The sequence below is a fragment of the Pseudoliparis swirei genome, chromosome 15 (genome assembly GCF_029220125.1).
Source record: "Pseudoliparis swirei isolate HS2019 ecotype Mariana Trench chromosome 15, NWPU_hadal_v1, whole genome shotgun sequence".
NCBI classification, from domain to species: Eukaryota; Metazoa; Chordata; class Actinopteri; order Perciformes; family Liparidae; genus Pseudoliparis; species Pseudoliparis swirei.
This window is the reverse complement of record NC_079402.1, coordinates 19,223,962-19,242,196: the sequence shown is the minus strand read 5'-3', so window position 1 is coordinate 19,242,196 and position 18,235 is coordinate 19,223,962. Positions and strand designations below refer to the sequence as shown.

General features: G+C 47.0%; 1 protein-coding gene across 3 annotated transcripts in view; it reads right to left on the bottom strand.

Annotated features, from left to right (window-relative positions):
- Positions 1–1,771: 1,771 nt before the first annotated feature.
- lhfpl2a (LHFPL tetraspan subfamily member 2a) overlaps positions 1,772–18,235 on the bottom strand; it is a 41,320-nt gene continuing 24,856 nt past the window's right edge. For 2 of the 3 annotated variants that reach the window (XM_056433252.1, XM_056433251.1), the window contains exons 2-3: positions 15,858–16,595; positions 1,772–2,874 (exon numbers count right to left, since the gene is read on the bottom strand). In XM_056433252.1, coding sequence (XP_056289227.1) covers positions 2,618–2,874; positions 15,858–16,278 — 678 coding nt within the window. In that variant the 5' untranslated portion in view covers positions 16,279–16,595 and the 3' untranslated portion in view covers positions 1,772–2,617. Of the gene's footprint in view, positions 2,875–15,857; positions 16,596–17,917; positions 17,986–18,235 lie in introns of those variants that run through there. The other variant, XM_056433253.1, reaches the window with a different exon arrangement.

Below are 18,235 nucleotides of genomic sequence, written 5' to 3'. Positions count from 1 at the left end.
CTCGAGTTCAACGTTATGGCCGTCGCCATCTTGGTTTTTCATTTTTTTTTATACCGGAAGTGAGTCACGAGGGGGCGGAGCTAAGCGCAGAATACATTTTTCGGCGACCAAAAAAGGTTTTAAAAGGTTTCTAGTTGTAAGACAACGAGTTCACAAGTTAGCCCCGCCCCAAAACCATACCCTGCTTTAGGATCCATTTGACCAAAATCTACGAAATGAACATCATGCTGTATTGAAGAAGACTTGAATCTAGAGATTGAGACCATAAATGCATGTTTACAATGTTTACTGAGGGAATAAATCAAGAAAGAAGTACAGTAATTAATATAGACTGTCATACAACCAGAGGAGTCGCCCTCTGGTGGACAGTAGAGAGAATGCAGCTTTAAGCACTTTTTAGAACCGGAGGTTGAAGCCTGGATTTAGCAGCTAAAGAGACACATATTTCCCTTGGTGGAGACCAAATCCAGAGCTAAAAGAGGGATCATTTATTGGACATGTTTGCCATAAACTCGACTCCCAATGATCAGATTATTAATACTTTAGTTTAGACTGCTTTGTATATATATTGTGCCTTTTACCTATTATTCTATTCTATTATTTGTATATATTGTGCATTTCTTTATCTATCTATCTGTCTATCTATCTATTCACGGACATCATGAATATTCGGTTACAGCGAGTTTTCCGAATCCAATTAATATAAATGCTGCATTCATCTCATTTAAGAGTTATTGTAACTATAACATCCAACAGTATTAGAGGTGATATCTTACTAAATAATACAGACATGTTATTTCAATTCACTTAATCTAATGTTTATAATGTAACCATGGCAGCTCGCAGTATTTTTGCTTCCTTAACCTTAGTCATTTGTCCCATTTGACTTGAATGCAGCATCATCCAACAGCTGTTTGTCAGAGGTGAGAGAATGAACCATGAATAACCATCTAGTCTTCATCACTGAAGACGTTGCTCTTTGCTCCTTTCAAGCATCAAGCTCACCTTTGTGTATCAGTTAGTTTAGTCCAGTGGTTCCCAATCTTGGGGTCATACCCCTCCAAAGGGTCACCAGATAAATCTGAAGGGTCGTGAGATAATTAATGGGAGAGAAGAAGAAGAAACAAGGTTCTGAAACACTAATTTGTACTAATTTGGGGATTTTCTTTTTTTCCTTCAATGAACAAATACACATTTTTAAGGGTACTCAATAATATAGTCAATAAATAACAATGTGCTTATCATGTGCTTATTTGTGTCGATTTTAAATTTGTGAAGTAACTAAACTGGTCAAATGAAAATAACTTGTCTTCTGTACTTCAAAACGATGATTTAGTTTTTTTCCTAAACTACAAACTCTTTTTCCTAAACCTTACTAAAGCAGGTTTGTGCCTCGAGTTGCTTCCTGTGAAGACGGAACTTTATTTTGAAAAGACTCAAAACGTGCAAATGAAACGAGCTGCTGGACTGTCGTAGGAATATCATGAGAATGTGTTTGAGGATACTTTGATTTAGCGTACACACACACAGAGGGAGGGGAGAGAGAGAGAGAGAGAGAGCGACACACACACACACATGCAGAGTTCAGTTCTGCATCAGTGGAAAATCTGATCACCCGCTGGCTGGAAAAAGTACCCACCCCCACCTCAAGGGCCAAACCAAGGTCTCAGCACCAAGCTGGCTGCTCCTCCTCCTCCTCCTCTTCCTCCTCCTCCTCCTCCTCCTCCTCACACAGTTAACGCTTCCACTCTGTAAAGAACTGAAACCATACTTTCTTTTCTCCGTTCTCTTTATTCGTTTTGGCAGAATCTCTCTACGACTCGACACACTTCCTGACACCAGGCGTCACTTCCACCCGCCACGTCCTCTTCCTCGTGCACGTCCACGACTCTGTGCACAGAATACCGGAGGTCTGGATGGACGAGGGGGGGGGGGACCAGACCCAGAGACCCCTGTGCACGGGGGCTTAAGCTCACTTCATTGTGCATGATCATTTCCTCCGTCGATACATTTTAAAAAGTCTGCGGACAACAGTCCATTCTGGAAGCTTTAAAAAGGGGGCGGCCCGCTCTGAGCTGGAGTTCATTCCGAGTAGTGGTTCCCTTGGTGAGTTGACGCTCACACGTGGCAGACAGGCAACAGGTCTGCTGCTCGTTGGTCTGGCGGCAACAACAAAAACTCAACATCAGTGTACTTTTTTCTTCTTTTCTTTGTTTTCTCGAGGCAAGAGTGACATCATCATCAGCCAATCATTCTGCGATCAATCGCTATGTACAACACACACACACACATATATATAAATCACACTTATTTACAGAACATGTGGCGACAGACTGGGCGTCCCACATGCTCGACGAACACGAGGACAAAGACGCACGCCGAGAAGAAAAGAAAACTTGGCACTCGTGGACTTCTCCCACGTAAACAGAGAACAGAGACAAACAAAGAGTCGGTTTTAGTGGTAAACAATGCAGGGGCCTCCATTTCACAGGCCAGCCTTATTAAAGACAGAAGACAGGTGTCTCTTCTTCTTCTTCTTCTTCTTCTTCTTCTTCTCCTTCTTCTTCATCTTCTTCTTCTTCTTTTCCCCACGTCAGGGCCAAAGTACCTGGGTGCCTCAGAGGAGGCAGATGAGGCTCTTCCCCTCCTCGATCTCCTCCTGGACCTTGTCGCTGGACGTGGCGATCTCGGCCTGCGCGGAGAAGACGGCGCACAGGAAGGTGAGCACGGTGCCGCCCATGGCGGTGTAGAAGGCCCAGCCCATGGAGCAGAGCCCGGCCCGGTACGGAGCCGCGTCGGTGCCGCAGTACAGCTGGACCTTGTCCGAACCCCAGCCGGCGGGGTACAGCATCAGACCCAGGATCAGAAACAGACCTGTGAGGCGGGGAAACGAGAGAGTGTATTAGAAATATTAAAAATACAACACGCGCGAAAAAAACGACACACAGGTGAGCGTGAAAGTTCATTCCGGGACCTTGAGGTGAGATATTTGCTGAACGCAGATTCAAACGTGAGCTGTCGTCTAACTATGGGGTCGGATCAGTCTCAATAATGGAAAATGCACACAGAGAGACTCACAAATACTTTTTTTTCAATATAGACCTATCTTTTGGCCAATCAGATGTCGCCCTCAGTTTTAAACACAGGGTTCTTACACATTTTGACCGATGGATTTCCAGGACTTTTCCATGACTTTAAACCAAATTCCCATGATCAAACTGAAATCTCGGTATAAACAGGAACAATTTAGAACATTTTGCGAATTGAGAGTATACGCCGGCTTATATTTTGAGCGTCTTTCTTTAAAAAACATATTCATTTTTTTTTTTTTTATGTGATGAAAACACATTTCCATGACTTTTCCAAAACTGTTATGATTTATGTTTTTTCCATGACTTTTCCAGGCCTGGAAATGACCATTTTAAAATTCCATGATTTTTCCAGATTTTCCATGACCGTACGAACCCTGTAAACCAGAGGTGTCAAACACAAGGCCCGCGGGCCGAATGCGGCCCACCACGTCATTTTATGCGGCCCCTGGCGGCTTGAAAGACACATGATCACCGTTATATCCTGTGCTTTTATTTTGAAGGTTACAAATTAAATTGGATATATTAAGAGAAATGTTCTTGTGTACAGTAGTTCTACTCGAGAATAAACAATAATCAAATGCAAAGAGAGTTATTTAACAATATATTCCGGAGTAGTTTATACACCGCTTCAGTTACACCGGCCCTTTAAGAGGCGGCATGATGCCGATGTGGCCCACGGTGAAGATGAGCCTGACGCCCCTGCTGTAAACAATCCCATGACTAGTCATAACAACAAGGAAGTTGTTGTAAGTTATTAAAACTTGGGTTTAATCTTGTAAAATGTGATTGGTTGGAAATGAGGGGCAACATCTGATTGGCTCCATATAGGTTTATGTTGAGAAAAAAAAACGCATTTGCGAATCGCCCAATGACAGAGGAGTCTCAAAAACCCCGAAACAAATGCGTAGCGATCCGCAAACAAACAAATCGTAATTTATTTATGTGTGCATTGGAATTTATTTTGTCATCGTTCTGCGTGCATTTGTGAATCTTTGTGTGCATTTGCAATGATTGAGACCTGACCCCATATCTAATTGGGCATTTTGCTCTTACTCGACTGGATCAGTCATTTTAAAGCCTGCGCTCCATCTTTACTTCCTGTCAGCTGATGTCATCCTCAAAACGCAGCAACAGGAACCTCACGAGATCCAACGGGCTTCGGGTTTTTTTCCGAGGGACCGCCGGCACCGCTCCTCTGGTACGGAAAACATTTCCTGCCGACTCGGCATTCAGAGCATCCCGTCAGGCGGAGATGAACCGCGAGGAAAGATAATCACAACGAGGCCTCCGGAAAGAGAGAGGCCGGATCCTGACACCACATGGCCGCCGCCGGCAACAACAGGAAGAGAGCTGCAGGGCTTTCCCGCCGACCCCCCCAGGCCTCGTGCGTCTCCGAAGGAAGCACGGAATCACTTCCTGTCTGGCTGTGACCCGCTTGTGGAAAGTACCCCTGCAACATTCTTCTGCTACTTTCTCCATCACAGACCTCACAACGTATGGGACACATTCAGATTACGAATACGAATTACAGTTCACGAGGAAATGACGTCATAATATTGTGGATAAAACTTTATTGATCCCTCTAGGGCCGTTATATTAACGGTTTTATTTCTTCAATACCGTTGAGCCAATAATTATTACCGCGAGACGCATTCTTTGACCTCACTAATCCAATAATAAAGTAATTCAATTAAAGTAATGACAATGAGCTCCTTTAAGTGATGAACACATGCATCAATAATCATAATATAATACACATCCTGCGTTATTAGTACTTTAGTTGTTTGAGTTCAGGACTTTTACTTGTAGTATTTTCTACAGTATTATATTGAATTACTATTATTATTACTATCTAAGTGAGACAGAGATAAAGTATTTGTAAGTACTTTATTTTTCGGTTCTGCAGTGAACACAAATGCACGTAGTGAGGGATCAAAATTTCAAGAGCACAACATAACCTGACCTGATCATGGCAAAAGACCAGCGAAACAGGAACACTGACAGGGGAATTTAAGCACATGGTAACAAGACACAGGTGGGACCAATCAGGGCGGGGTGATGAGCATAGGAGACAGGTGTGATGACAGGTGAAAACAATCAGGAAGCCTGGAATGAGAGAAAGCGAACATAAATGACCTGAACCTCTCTAGCATATCTGTCGGTGCACAACAGTACCTCTCTAGGGCCAACTCCTGATGGCCCAGGCTGATTGTAAAAGTCGTGGATAAGAGTCTTGTCTACGATAAATGAAGCAGCTATCCAGCTTCTAGCCTCAGGACCGTAACCCTTCCAGTCTACCAGGAATTGCTTGCCCTCCCTATTACGGACCTCCAGTAGCTTACGGACCTTGTAAACGTCACCCCTTCAAAGAACTGGGGCGGTGGAGGGGCTTGAGGCGGAACAAGTGTGCTCTCACACCGGCTTGATTCTACTAACGTGAAACGTTGGGTGCACTCTCAAGGTCCTGGGAGTTGCAAGCGTGCCGCCGGGTTGATGACTCTGCACACTGGAAACGGACCCACAAATCTCGGAGCCAGTTTCTTTGAGGCGACATGGAGTGGTAAGTCTTTGGTAGAGAGCCAAACCTTTGGCCTGGACTGTAGGAGGGAGCGACCCTGCGATGAACGTCCGCAACAGCCTTCATCCGAGCTGAACTGGAGAAGAGACTGGCGAGCACCAGCCCAAACTCTGCGACAACGCCTGATCATGGCATGTGCCGATGGAACCATCACCTCTTCCTCGTTGTTAGGGAAAAGTGGAGGCTGGAAACCATTGACACAATGGAATGGAGAGAGACCTGTGGCCGCCGTGAGGAAGGGTATTGTGGGCAACCTCGACCCATGTGAGGTGGTCACCCAGGTGGTCTGGTTCGGGAGACGAGACAACGAGCGTAGTCTCTAGTTCTTGGTTCAGACGCTCCGACTGTCCATTTGACTGAGGGTGATATCCTGATGACAGGCTGACGGTGGCACCTATGAGTCGACAAAACTCTTTCCAGAAGGCGGAAATGAATTGTGGACCCTGTCGGAAACAATGTCATTAGGGAATCCATGGATCCTGAATACGTGATTCATCATGACCTCTGCGGTGACTTTGGCAGAGGAAGCTTGGTCAATGGGATGAAGTGAGCCATTTTGAAAATCGATCAACCACTGTTAGAACCGTAGTCTTGCCTCTGGATGAGGAAATCCTGTCACAAAATCCATCGAAATGTGTGACCAAGGACGATGGGGAATCGGCAGCGGCTGGAGCAAGCCCATCTTAACTTGAGATGAGGTCTTATTACACGCACACACCGGACAAGCCGCTACATACTCGGCCACATTTTTCTTCATGGATGGCCACCAGAAACGTTGTTGAATCCTGAACATTGTTCTTGCTACTCCCGGATGGCACGAAAGCACAGATGAGTGAGCCCAGTGGATGACCTTGGAGTGAAGAGCCTCAGGAACAAACAGCAGATTGTTGGGACACTCGCTAGGCGCTGGATTCATGACATTTGCCTCTTTAACGCCTGACTCCACTTGCCAGGAAAAGGCTCCGATCACCCGGTTAAGTGGAAGGATGGTCTTGGGCTCTACCGCAAGTGGTTCGGGATCGTAAGACGAGACAAAGCATCGGGTTTTGATTCTGAGACCCGGACGAAAAGAGAGTGTGAAGTTGAATCTACTAAAGAAAAGTGTCCACCTGGCCTGACGGGAGTTGAGACGCTTAGCCTTTCTTATATATTCTAGATTCTTGTGATCTGTCCAGACTAAAACGGTTGCTCTGCACCCTCCAGCCAGTGTCTCCATTCCTCGAGGGCAGCTTTTACAGCTAACAATTCCTTGTTTCACGTCATAATTCCGCTCTGCCGTTGTCAACTTCCGCGACAGGTAAGCACATGGATGCATCTTGTTGTCTTCTGCAGAACGTTGAGACAGTACTCCTCCAATTCCCTCATTGGAAGCATCCACCTCGACCATAAACTGGCGCTGGGGATCTGGAATGGTGAGTATGGGAGCTGATGTGAATCTATCTCTGAGAAGTTTGAAAGCAAGATCCGCCTGGGGTCCACTTGAAGGAACCTTAGGAGAAGTCAGAACATGTAGAGGAGCAGCAACAGAACTGAAATTCCTAATAAACTTCCTATAGAAGTTAGCAAATCCTAGGAACTGCTGAACCTTTTCCTGGAGTCTGGTGTGGGCCACTGGGATACTGCACTGACTTTCGCAGGATCCATTTGGATATGATTAGGTGAGACTATGTATCCTAAGAAAGACACCTCTTCTGTGTGGAACTCGCACTTCTCTGCCTTGACATATAGCTGATTATCCAGTAGTTTCTGCAAAACTTGGCGGACATGGTTAACATGAGATTTAGCGTCTGGGGAGAAAATCAGTATGTCATCCAGATACACAAACACTGAAATATTCAAGAATTCCGCAAAACCTCATTCACAAAAGCTTGAAAACAGCGGTGCATTGCACAGTCCAAAAGGCATTACCAAGTACTCATAGTGACCATTCTGAGTGTTGAATCCAGTCTTCCACTCATCCCCTTGTTTTATTCTAACCAAGTGATATGCATTTCTTAAATCCAACTTGGTGAATATCTTGGCCGTTGAAGCAGTTCAAAAGCAGATGACATGAGTGGCAGAGGATAGCGGTTCTTCACCGTAATGTCATTTAGTGGACTGTAGTCTATGCAAGGTCTCAGAGACCCGTCTTTCTTTCCCACAAAGAATCCCGCTCCGGCTGGAGACGATGAAGGACGGATAATCCCTGATTTGAGTGAAGAGGAGATGTATTCATCCATTGCTGTTCTCTCAGGTCTCGAAATCGAGTAAAGTCTCCCTTGGGAATGGGGCTCGGTAAGAGATCAATGGGACAGTCAAAATCTCGGTGAGGAGGTAGCGACAAGGCTTTAGACTTGTTAAACGCTTCTTTAAATCATGGTAACAGGAAGGTACCTTGTGTAGATCAGGATAGTCAGGGTGATCTATAATGATCCTACTAGAGTCTGTTGGTGCATTAACAGGTTGCGAAAGTTTACACCTGCCCTTACAATCCTCTCCCATTCCTTAACTTTCCTGAAGGCCAGTCTATGTGAGGATTGTGGATCTTCAACCAAGGAAACCCCAAAATAATCGGGTGCTGAGTCGACTCAAAAATATGAAATTGCATGCTCGGTATGATCCTTATTTATAGTAATCTGTATGGGCTCAGTGCAATGGGTAACTGTGAACAACAAGCGGCCGTCTAAGGCACTGGCACTAACAGGATGAGATAGCGGACAGTTTTTATTTTTAGCTGTTTGACTAGGCCCCAGTCTATAAGGCTTTCGTCAGCCCCTGAGTCTATTAACACACCCTGGTCAATGGTCTGATTGTTAATACAAATGTCTACCTGAGTAACAGGTCGAGGAGGGAAGTCTGGGAAACTTGCTCACCAGCGCCTCCTTTTGACTGGTGAGCACGATCTTTCCCGGCATGAAGCGAGTTGATGACCCGGCTGGCGCAGTAGAAACAGCAACCCTCCCGTGACGGCGCTGCCTCTCCTCCAGAGAAAGCCTGGTTCTTCCAAGCTGCATGGGTTCACCGGAGTCATTCGAAGTGTAGTCCTCAGATGGTCCGGTAACATGAGCTGAAATCCTCCGCTGGCGCGACCTCCGAGGCGAATTCTGGAAGCTGGGAATAACATCTCGGTTGCCGACGCTCCCTCTCTTTCGAAGACGGTTATCGATCCGGATGGCCACAGCGATGAGGATTCCAGATCCCGGGTGTCTCCAGTGGAGCCAGCTGGTCCTTTATCGGTTCGAAAGTCCTGTCATGAAGGCGCCACGAAGAGCCGGAACATTCCATCCGCTGTCCGCTGCTGCTGTACGAAACTCGATGGCATAATCAACCACCTGACGGTTGAGCTGACGTATTTGAAACAGTCTTCTGCTGGCCTCCGTAGCAGGCGATGAGTGGTCAAAATGCGCCTCATAGTCTCTATGAAATCGGCCAATGAGTAACATAGTTCGGTGTCTCTAGACCATTCTGCAGTAGCCCAGGCTGCAGCTCTTCCCGTTAAATGAGACACAATAAACGCCACTTTACCATGCTCAGATAAAAAGCTGCTGGGATGGGGTGTAAATGCAGATCACACTGTACCAGTAAGGCTCTGCAATTGAAGAGTCTCCGGAAAATCTCTCCGGAAGAGCCAGCCGTAACGGGGAGGAAACAGCCTGACCTGGGTCGACAGCTGGAGTATTGACAGGCAAATTCTCAGCTGTGGATGACGTCACCGGAGGAGCAGTTTGTTGGTGAGTGAAAAATTATTCATTTGGGCAACCAGTTGTTGCATCTGTGTAGATAATTCTTCCTGAACCCCGCCTGGCGTCCTCTCAGCTCTTGTATTTCCGGCTGACTTTGTCCAGTTTTTCCTCGTGATGAAAAATCGTCACGCCCTGTACCGACAGAGCGGCGTGAAGCGTTCTTGGGTCGGCTGGGTCCATAATGTGGTCAGTTCGTTCTGTTACGATCTCAGACACTTAGGAAGTAGGACCCAATTGCACGACCGGGAGACAGAGATAAAGTATTTGTAAGTACTTTATTTTTCGGTTCTGCAGTGAACAAATGAAAGCGCTCACGAGTGAGGGATCAAAACTTTTCAAGAGCACAACATAACCCGACCTGATCATGGCAAAAGACCAGACGAACTGACAAGGAACACTGGGAGACAGGGGAATTTAAGCACATGGTAACAAGACACAGGTGGGACCAATCAGGGGCGGGGCTGACACTGATGAGCATAGGAGACAGGTGTGATGACAGGTGAAAACAATCAGGAAGCCTGGAATGAGAGAAAGCGAACATAAATGACCTGAACCTCTCTAGCATATCTGTCGGTGCACAACACTAAGTACTTCTTCCACCACTGTGCCACACTGCTCTCCTTATCAACTTTCTTCAGTGGGTCAGTCAGCTGGCTCGACCAATCAGAGCTCAGCAGGAAACGTGTACAATAATACTATTACAGACAATAAATGAACCAGACGGGGAGTTTGGGTCTCAACGTTTCAGGTCTCGCTGCTTTGCTTGATAGAGAAAAGAAAAATGTTTCTCCTTCTCTCTCTCTCTCTCTCTCCCTCTCCCTGCTCCTCCCCCTTTTCTCCCCCATTTACTTTCCCTTCTCAAAGCACCCAATATCATATTAAACAAGGAAATGAAAACTAGGTCATAAATTCTTTCCACATGTTGCTGCATTGCCCCGACGTCCAGACCGGCTCCAGTGATGGATTGAAGGTATGGTTTTGATTCCCAGCCCCCCCCCTCCTAAGACCCCCCCCCCCTACAAGCTAGACCTTCTAACCTAATATCCCTCTGCGCTCCACCCTCCCAACCCCACTACTCCCTTTGCACTGGCTCTCGTCTCCCTTAACTCCCAAACTGTCAGTTCCCCACCATGCCTCTCTGCTACCAACCTCCTCCTCCTCCTCTTCCTCCCCCTCCTCTCCAACCCCACAGCCTCCACCCTGTAATACAGCACAGCAGGTCTGCGCTCGGCTCCGAGAACTCTGACCGCCCCTTTTCCTTTCCAGGAAAATAAGGGGAACACAAATAAACGAGGGGAAGAGACAGCGAGAGGGCAAAGTAAAATACCGGCAACTATTTTCTCTTTTAATTATATTGATAATCATTTGGGGTCAATAAAGCAATCTTTTTTTTGTCCAACCAACACTCCAAAAGTCAAATATATTTAATTGACGACGGTGTTAAAAGAAGGAAAAGCAGGAAATCGTCACATTTCCGGAGCTGGAGCCGTCCGATGTTTGGTCTGCATCCAAAAAACGACTTCATCTATTGTCAAAACAATGTCAAAACATCGTGGATTCACTAATTACTCCATTTTTACTTCACGGTTCGACTTTTGTTTTGCATTTGCAGACACAGGCGGTCTCATGACTTCACTCACTGACCCTCTGATGTCATATCTGCATTAAATACTAAAACATGTTCACTTACAGTTGGAATTGGAAACAAACAGTTTTGCAGTTTGTTATCGACTCAAACCAGAACAATAACGACAAAGTTCCGTTTCAGATGGACGTCGGTCCGACAGCACGAGGTCACATCAGCAGGTGTTTCCTAAGATGTCGTGTTCCCCGCGATGTGGCCCCGTGCAGCCAGGTGTGTCTGATGAAGTGTCTGCTGAGGGCCGGTTAACGATTAGCTCGAAGCTCGACTTTAATGTGGCTCTTCGTCCTCATTTCGCCCTTGGAGCCGCATTCATGGACTTTTTATTGCACCGAGCTGTAAAACGCGGCGCTGACGTGCCGTCGCCCTCTGAAGATGTCGTGGTAAACAAAGTCACCTGTTCACACGTCCAACTCAAAAGGTGGAGGTCTCACCAGGTGCCTCCAAATGAAGGTAAAGACCCTAACCCTGACGGAGGATAAACAACTTATTTTGATTTTTTTATATCTTATTCTCCTGGTAATACCTGTTTTTTTACATGGGTAACATTTTAAACCGTAGACTTATATTTCAGTAAAGGGTTCTAGCTTATAAATAGACATAAGTAGACGTTTCAGTTGTGGAAAGTTTGGACTTTAGCATCAGATCAGACCTTAACTCTGAGCTTTAAAGCTGGTATTACGCGTTAAGCTTTAAAGCAGCGATAATACACTTTTTTGGCAAGTTTTGACTAACGTTAGTCACCAGTTATGTATTTCATTCGCAAAAGCATAATTAAATTAGTCGGATTTCTGTCCCTGATGAACTTTATTCTCCCTCTTTTGGCTCCGTTTTTGGTCCCCGCCGACTCTTTGAGCGGGAGGGAATACATCACGAATAAAAGCAACAGGGATTTATTATAATACCGTATTAACGTACAAAGCGTGAATCTGCTCTCCTCGAAGACACCACACTCCAGACTCATTTTAACACGGTCATGGAAACAAAGACTCGGCTCGTCTTTCCACTGTTCCAACTATCGCAATGAACTCTTAACTCAGTTAAATGTGAAAAGAAACAACAAGTGTTCCCTATCGTCGCCCATTTGCTCTCCGTTAGTTATTTTGAAGCAGCCACACCTCGCCGTAAACACAGATATCCAGGAAACGCCATTAAACGGATTGGAATCCTAGTATCAGTGAGCCAGCAGTCGTGTGTCACTCTTCTGCGTCACACGTCTTTAATCTCATGTCAGGATCGCCGTGACGCCGTGACGCTGCTCGTGTTCCCGTAGAACGCTTTGTAATTGTTTTCCTCCCGCTGAGTCACGGCCATCGCTCAGAGCTCTGTGACTCATGGCTGGAGGGAAAGTTTATGACGGGGTAGTAAAATAATTCGCCGCCGTCGGCAACGAAAGTCTCGGACAGCTTTACGGCCGAGTTCGTTTGCCTTCTTGTCTCTTAATCCTTTTTTTGGGGCGGGGGGGGGGGCTGAAGTTTAAACGCGAGCGACGCCGAGCGAGGACGGACGGAGACTTCGCTTACGAGTCGTCCCCGAGAAGCCTTCAGGGGGCGCTCTGGAAATGTCGCAACGCGCGGCCCCTCGACGGAGGGCCCGTCTGTTTTAGCCGTTCGGTTCCGTGAGGCAGAGGGAACGGGTTCACCTGAAGCCGAGACGAGTCTAATGACATGCGAGGGAGTCACGGGGGGGAGAAAAGAGTAAAAAGTACAAGTGACATCAGTTGGAGTGAAGATTAGGGTTAATGGGCTTTGGAGGCTCCGGTGGAATGACGTGACCGTCGCTGGCACCGCCGCCACAATCTTCCCATCTGAGGTCAATCACTTCCCTCCAAACATCTGCAGTCTGGCTTCAGTTTTCTCATCACCGGAGGGGTCGGCACGAGGAGTGGAAACGGTGATTAGCGGGGGGGGGGGGGATATCGGTGAGAGTGATGATGTCACTCACAGGCAACGACTCACCGATTGATTGATTTAACCCTCCTGTTACCTTCACATTTACTAACATATTTTACCCTCGGGGTCAATTTGACCCCAGCAATTAAAACCTCCAGAAAATTATTAGAATTAATATTGTTTCCCAAGTTTAAGTGTGAGGTACTTTATGTTTGTTTGTTGACTACCTAAATAGCCCTTTAAATATATAAAAAAGTTGATATTTCTTCTATGTTTGACACAGTGAAAAACAGCCTGGGGTCAAATTGACCCCAAAGAACACCGACATTAAACATTGAATGGGGTCAAATTGACCCTAAAGGTAACAGGAGGGTTAAATGCACGATAGTATTCAACTTTTTCGGAAATGCTGATGTTATTCGGGTTTTCAGGAGCGTTCTTTGGACTTCACCAAGTCCCGCCCTCCAGAAAGCAAACTGGCCAATCGTAGCGTGGAATCTGCCAGCTCGGTGACGTCATTTGAAAAAGCGATACTCGGATTAGAGAGGAGATTAAAATGTTTTTGAAACGTTACTTTTTCGAAAGATATTTCAACGGATAAAAGAGCAAAGTAAAATACACAGTAAAAGATGGCGCAATAAAAAACACAATAAAACAAATACACAAAATTAAAAGATCAAACGCAGGCCATAGACTATGTCATTTAACCAAATGCCAGTGTAAACAGGAATGTTTGGTGTAAACAGGAATGTTTAAACTGGATTTAAACATAGTCAGTGGTTTTGGAACGAGGTGAACACCGTGAGATGTGAGGTTCTCCGTCTTCTCTCTTCCTGCGGTGGAAAGGAGTAAAAGGTCATCGGCAGAGGGAAGACCTCCTGCCTCCTCGCCGTCTGTTTGAAGCTCCTCTCGCCCCCTTGTTCCTCTTCCTCTTCCTCTTCGTCCTCACAATGAGGGGACGTGCATTTTCCCACTTTCATTACTGAGGTGAGACTCTCAGCTCTTTATTTATGGTCAATAAATAAGTCACAATATTTCTTGTGGTGAGCAGTTAATCATGTTCTCTTTTATAAATGAAGTATTTCACAAAATAACTGTTGCCAAAAAATTACATGGAATGAAATATTATATGCTATTATGTTATAATATATTATATTTGTAATGTGTGTATCCATCAAGTGCAATTTCTGATGCATCCACGTGGTTCTTCTTTCCAAACCAGTCAGATTAAAAACAGAGTTTTAGCATTTTCAGCGATCCTTTGGTTTTTATATGACGTCGACGTACTGTTCTGCATGACAACGACATCGTATAACAACGCTGCTCGTTGAATTGCGACATCGCCCACAAATACCGAACGCCCAGAGATAAGAAAAGGGTAAGTCACACATTCATATCGTCTGAAACCCGAACGTCCAACTGACATGGATTAATCTCACTGACAGTCCGACATGTGAAGAAAATATAACAGAATAAAAGAAATAACATCCTGAGTCCTGAATAATCTTTCACTTTAAATTGTTCCAGACTTATGGACCAGAGAGAGAGAGAGAGAGAGAGAGAGAGAGAGAGAGCCTTCCGGTAGACGATGGTGATTCTCTCTCTCTCTCTCTCTCTCTCTCTCTCTCTCTCAGGGTCACAGGGCTGAGTTTACAGCTCGGCACGTCCTTCACCACACGCCCACCTTTTTCTGTTTGGGCCTGCACCAAATAAACAACTGTTGTGGGAGGACGGCCAAACCCCCACCACCACCACCCCCACCCTCACCACCACCCCCACGACCATCACCACCACCACAGAGCTGCAGTCGGCTAGGAGGTTCAGCGAGCATGATCTCATGGCCTCCTCCCTTCCGTAACTCACCACACCGAGTTAAAGTGGCCTGAGAGTAGGCCTCCGACTCACAAACACACACACACACACACACACACCCTTCACACACAAACGCAGATACGCACGCGCGTTCAGCTCGTTTTCTTATTCGGGCCAATCGAGAGTCGGGAAAAGCTCCAGCTGACTGGCTGGAGAGTAAATATTTGGGTGGCAGTCGCAACCCAAGGTCTGAACCGCCTCGGGGGGAAAAGTTCACACGGGGCGCTGTGAGAATCAAACACATCGCTGTGGCGATGGGAGTTGTGGCGCCCCGTAATAGACGCGTTAAGCCGAAAGTATAACTTATAGCGAACCGCGATGAACGGTGGACGCCCCGCGAATGAAGAGACAATGAAAGGTTAGACGGGCCGGCTCTGAGAGTCTCTTTAGATCAGAGCGGACAGAAAACACGTCATTTCTGAAGCAGTTTGACCCTCTGACCAGCAGTTCTGATGAAGTACCTGATGAAGTACCTGAGACACATACACTACCGTTCAAAAGTTTGGGGTCATCCAGACAATTTCGTGTCTTCCATGAAAACTCACTTTTATTTATCAAATGAATTGAAAATTTAATAGAAAATATAGTCAAGACATTGATGAGGTTAGAAATAATGATTAATATTTGAAGTATTAATTGTGTTCTTCAAACTTCAAGCTCAAAGGAAGGCCAGTTGTATAGCTTATATCACCAGCATAACTGTTTTCAGCTGTGCTAACATAATTGCACAAGGGTTTTCTAATCAGACATTAGTATTCTAAGGCGATTATCAAACACAATGTACCATTAGAACACTGGAGTGATAGTTGATGGAAATGGGCCTCTATACACCTCTGGAGATATTTAATTAGAAACCAGACGTTTCCACCTAGAATAGTCATTTACCACATTAACAATGTATAGTGGGTATTTTTGATTAATGTTATCTTTATTGAAAAAACAGTGCTTTTCTTTTAAATATAAAGACATTTCTTCGTGACCCCAAACTTTTGAACGGTAGTGTACCTCATTTCTGGTTTAACACAACCGAGTGACAGTAATCATGAGATCGGGGCTCACCTGCGATCCCTTGCAGCAGTCCGCACACGTTGAAGATGCTCTTCTTCATGATGCTCTGGAAGCACATGGTGAAGACGGAGATGAACGCCACGGCGCACAGCAGCAGGATCCCCGCCGCCAGGAAGATGGACGTGGCCTGCCAGAACCCGCTGGCGATCTCCCCAAAGTGTACGGCGTACGGTCCGCACAGAATCCCGCGCTTCAGGTGGGGCAGTCTGATGCAGCGGCCGTAGATGCCCAGCGTGGGCCTGTAAGCCTCGCCGGCCGCCGTGGCCCCGTGGGGGCTGAAGACGGCGTCCGGAGTGCGGGGGAATCCCACCAGCCAGTCGGTGCTCATGAAGGCGATGAGCTCCCCGAACGCGGCCACGATGCTCAGCAGCGTCCACAGCATGGAGCGGCAGGTGACGATGACGTGGCACATGGCGGCCGGGCGGGCTGGAGCCTCCGAAGAGACCCGGAGAGAGCCGGCGGGCGCGATGTCAAAGGTTCACGTCAATGATTCACAGGCTGCTCCTTCCTTTCTCTTTCCCCCACCCCTCTCCCGTCGTCTGCTCTCCTTTTCACTTCTTATCTCCTGCCGGTGTCGTTCGGCCACAGCTGTTCCTCCTCCTCCTGTGAAGTCGAACCTCCTTCCGTCGGCTCGGTCTTCAGACTCTTGTTCCGTCTGGTTTTCTGGCGTCTACATCGTATTGAGGCTGCGTTCCCTGAGCCAGCCCGCTGGCGTCACATCAGACACACCTAAGAGATAAAACAGGGACACGGAACAACAAGGGGGAGGGCTTTAATTGCGTGTATAAGAAGAAGAAGAAAAAGACGTAATTGCATGTACAAAAAAAAAGAAGCTCTCAGTCATTTTTGTTTTATTTGAAGAAGTGCAGCTCTCCAGTTTCTCCAGAGCAGAATGAGGTCGGAGGAGCGGTGGGGAGAGGAGGAAGGGCTCCGAAGAGGAGAGGCTTTAATGAGTCGTGTGGGGATCGCGTTTGTTTGAAGTGTTCGCCGTGTTGACGTGAAAGGATTTGCGATCGGGGTTGTCGTGTTCCGCTACTCCCTTCGTGACAGAGGAGGCGGAGATGAAAACTAGAAAAACATCGTGGAGGTGGAGGTGAAGGTGGGGAGGGTTGAAACGAGAGAAAAGGACGCAGACCGACAGGAAAAAACAAGCCGCCGGGCCTCTCATCAAGCGGCCCGCTCGGCTGACCCGGGGTCAGCCGCCGGCCGATAACCTCCGTGACATCGACCCCGCTGCGCTGCTCAGGAACGCCAACGGGATGATGCTGCACGTGGCGACATGGTGTCACATGGTAACACGACACAAGACACTCGTAAGAGCACCGCCTGGACCTGCTTTATATTTTTTAAAAGTGCCCATTGACGTAAGTGTGACGTAAGTGTCTTGCCTATTTCACAACTACGTAAATTACATCTAAATTATGAGCCCCGTTTTCACACCTTGTATGAAGTATTTATGTTCTTATTCCCTCGAGAAGACGCACGATGAACAGAGACCCTCTTCATCATCTCCATCCGAGGCCCTCGGGAGATTTAAACTCTGCTTCTTGTTTAAGTTATGAAACGTTTGAGATTTCTCATGGAAACACAGACGTTGGAAAGCCTTCATCCGGCCTCCGTGTCGGTGCTGTGACGCAGCTCTGGGCCCCGAGCTGACGGACGCTTCTATTCTTCCTGTTCTCCCGAGTCCGTTGGTCATTTACCCAAGCAGCGCTTTTGGCAGAGGGATCCGCGGGGGTTCGGGGGCTGTTGACACGTGTGACCGCCCGCGAGGTTTCCCTCATGGCGAGGGTCGCGGCCCCGCCCCTTTTGTGGTCACATCCCAGCAGAGAGTGTGTGCGAGAGATATCGACGACTGTTCTCTTTCCACCCCTGATCTGCGGTTTCTTACAGCACGGGGCGGTGTGTGTGTGTGTGTGTGTGTGTGTGTGGAGTGCGTTTTGGACTGTGTAAAACAGATGACATCATAAGAGCAGGCGCAGACAGCTGTCTCTGCGGACTTGAAACCAAAAATGAATTCTGTGAATCACGATGTGTTCTCGTTGCCTCACCGTGAACAGATGCAGGCTCCTTCTCACTGGCTGGACTGTTTTTAAACTCCCCCGCCGGCCGCTCGTCACTGTTGGAAAAACCCTTTGGAGCTGAAACAATGTGAACCAGCTGGGGGGGGGGGGGAGATATACGGAGCTTTGAAGGCCTGGACCCTTAACCTTTGACCTCGCCTGGCTGCCCTGCGTCTGCATTACGTGCCCGTTGGTTACACAGCGCCTGCTCGCGGGTCTCACTCTGTCCAGAGCCCGAATGTGGGTTAGTGGAACAAGCCTGGGCACGTCTGGATCCATTAATGTAGCCACTGTGTCACAACGGAT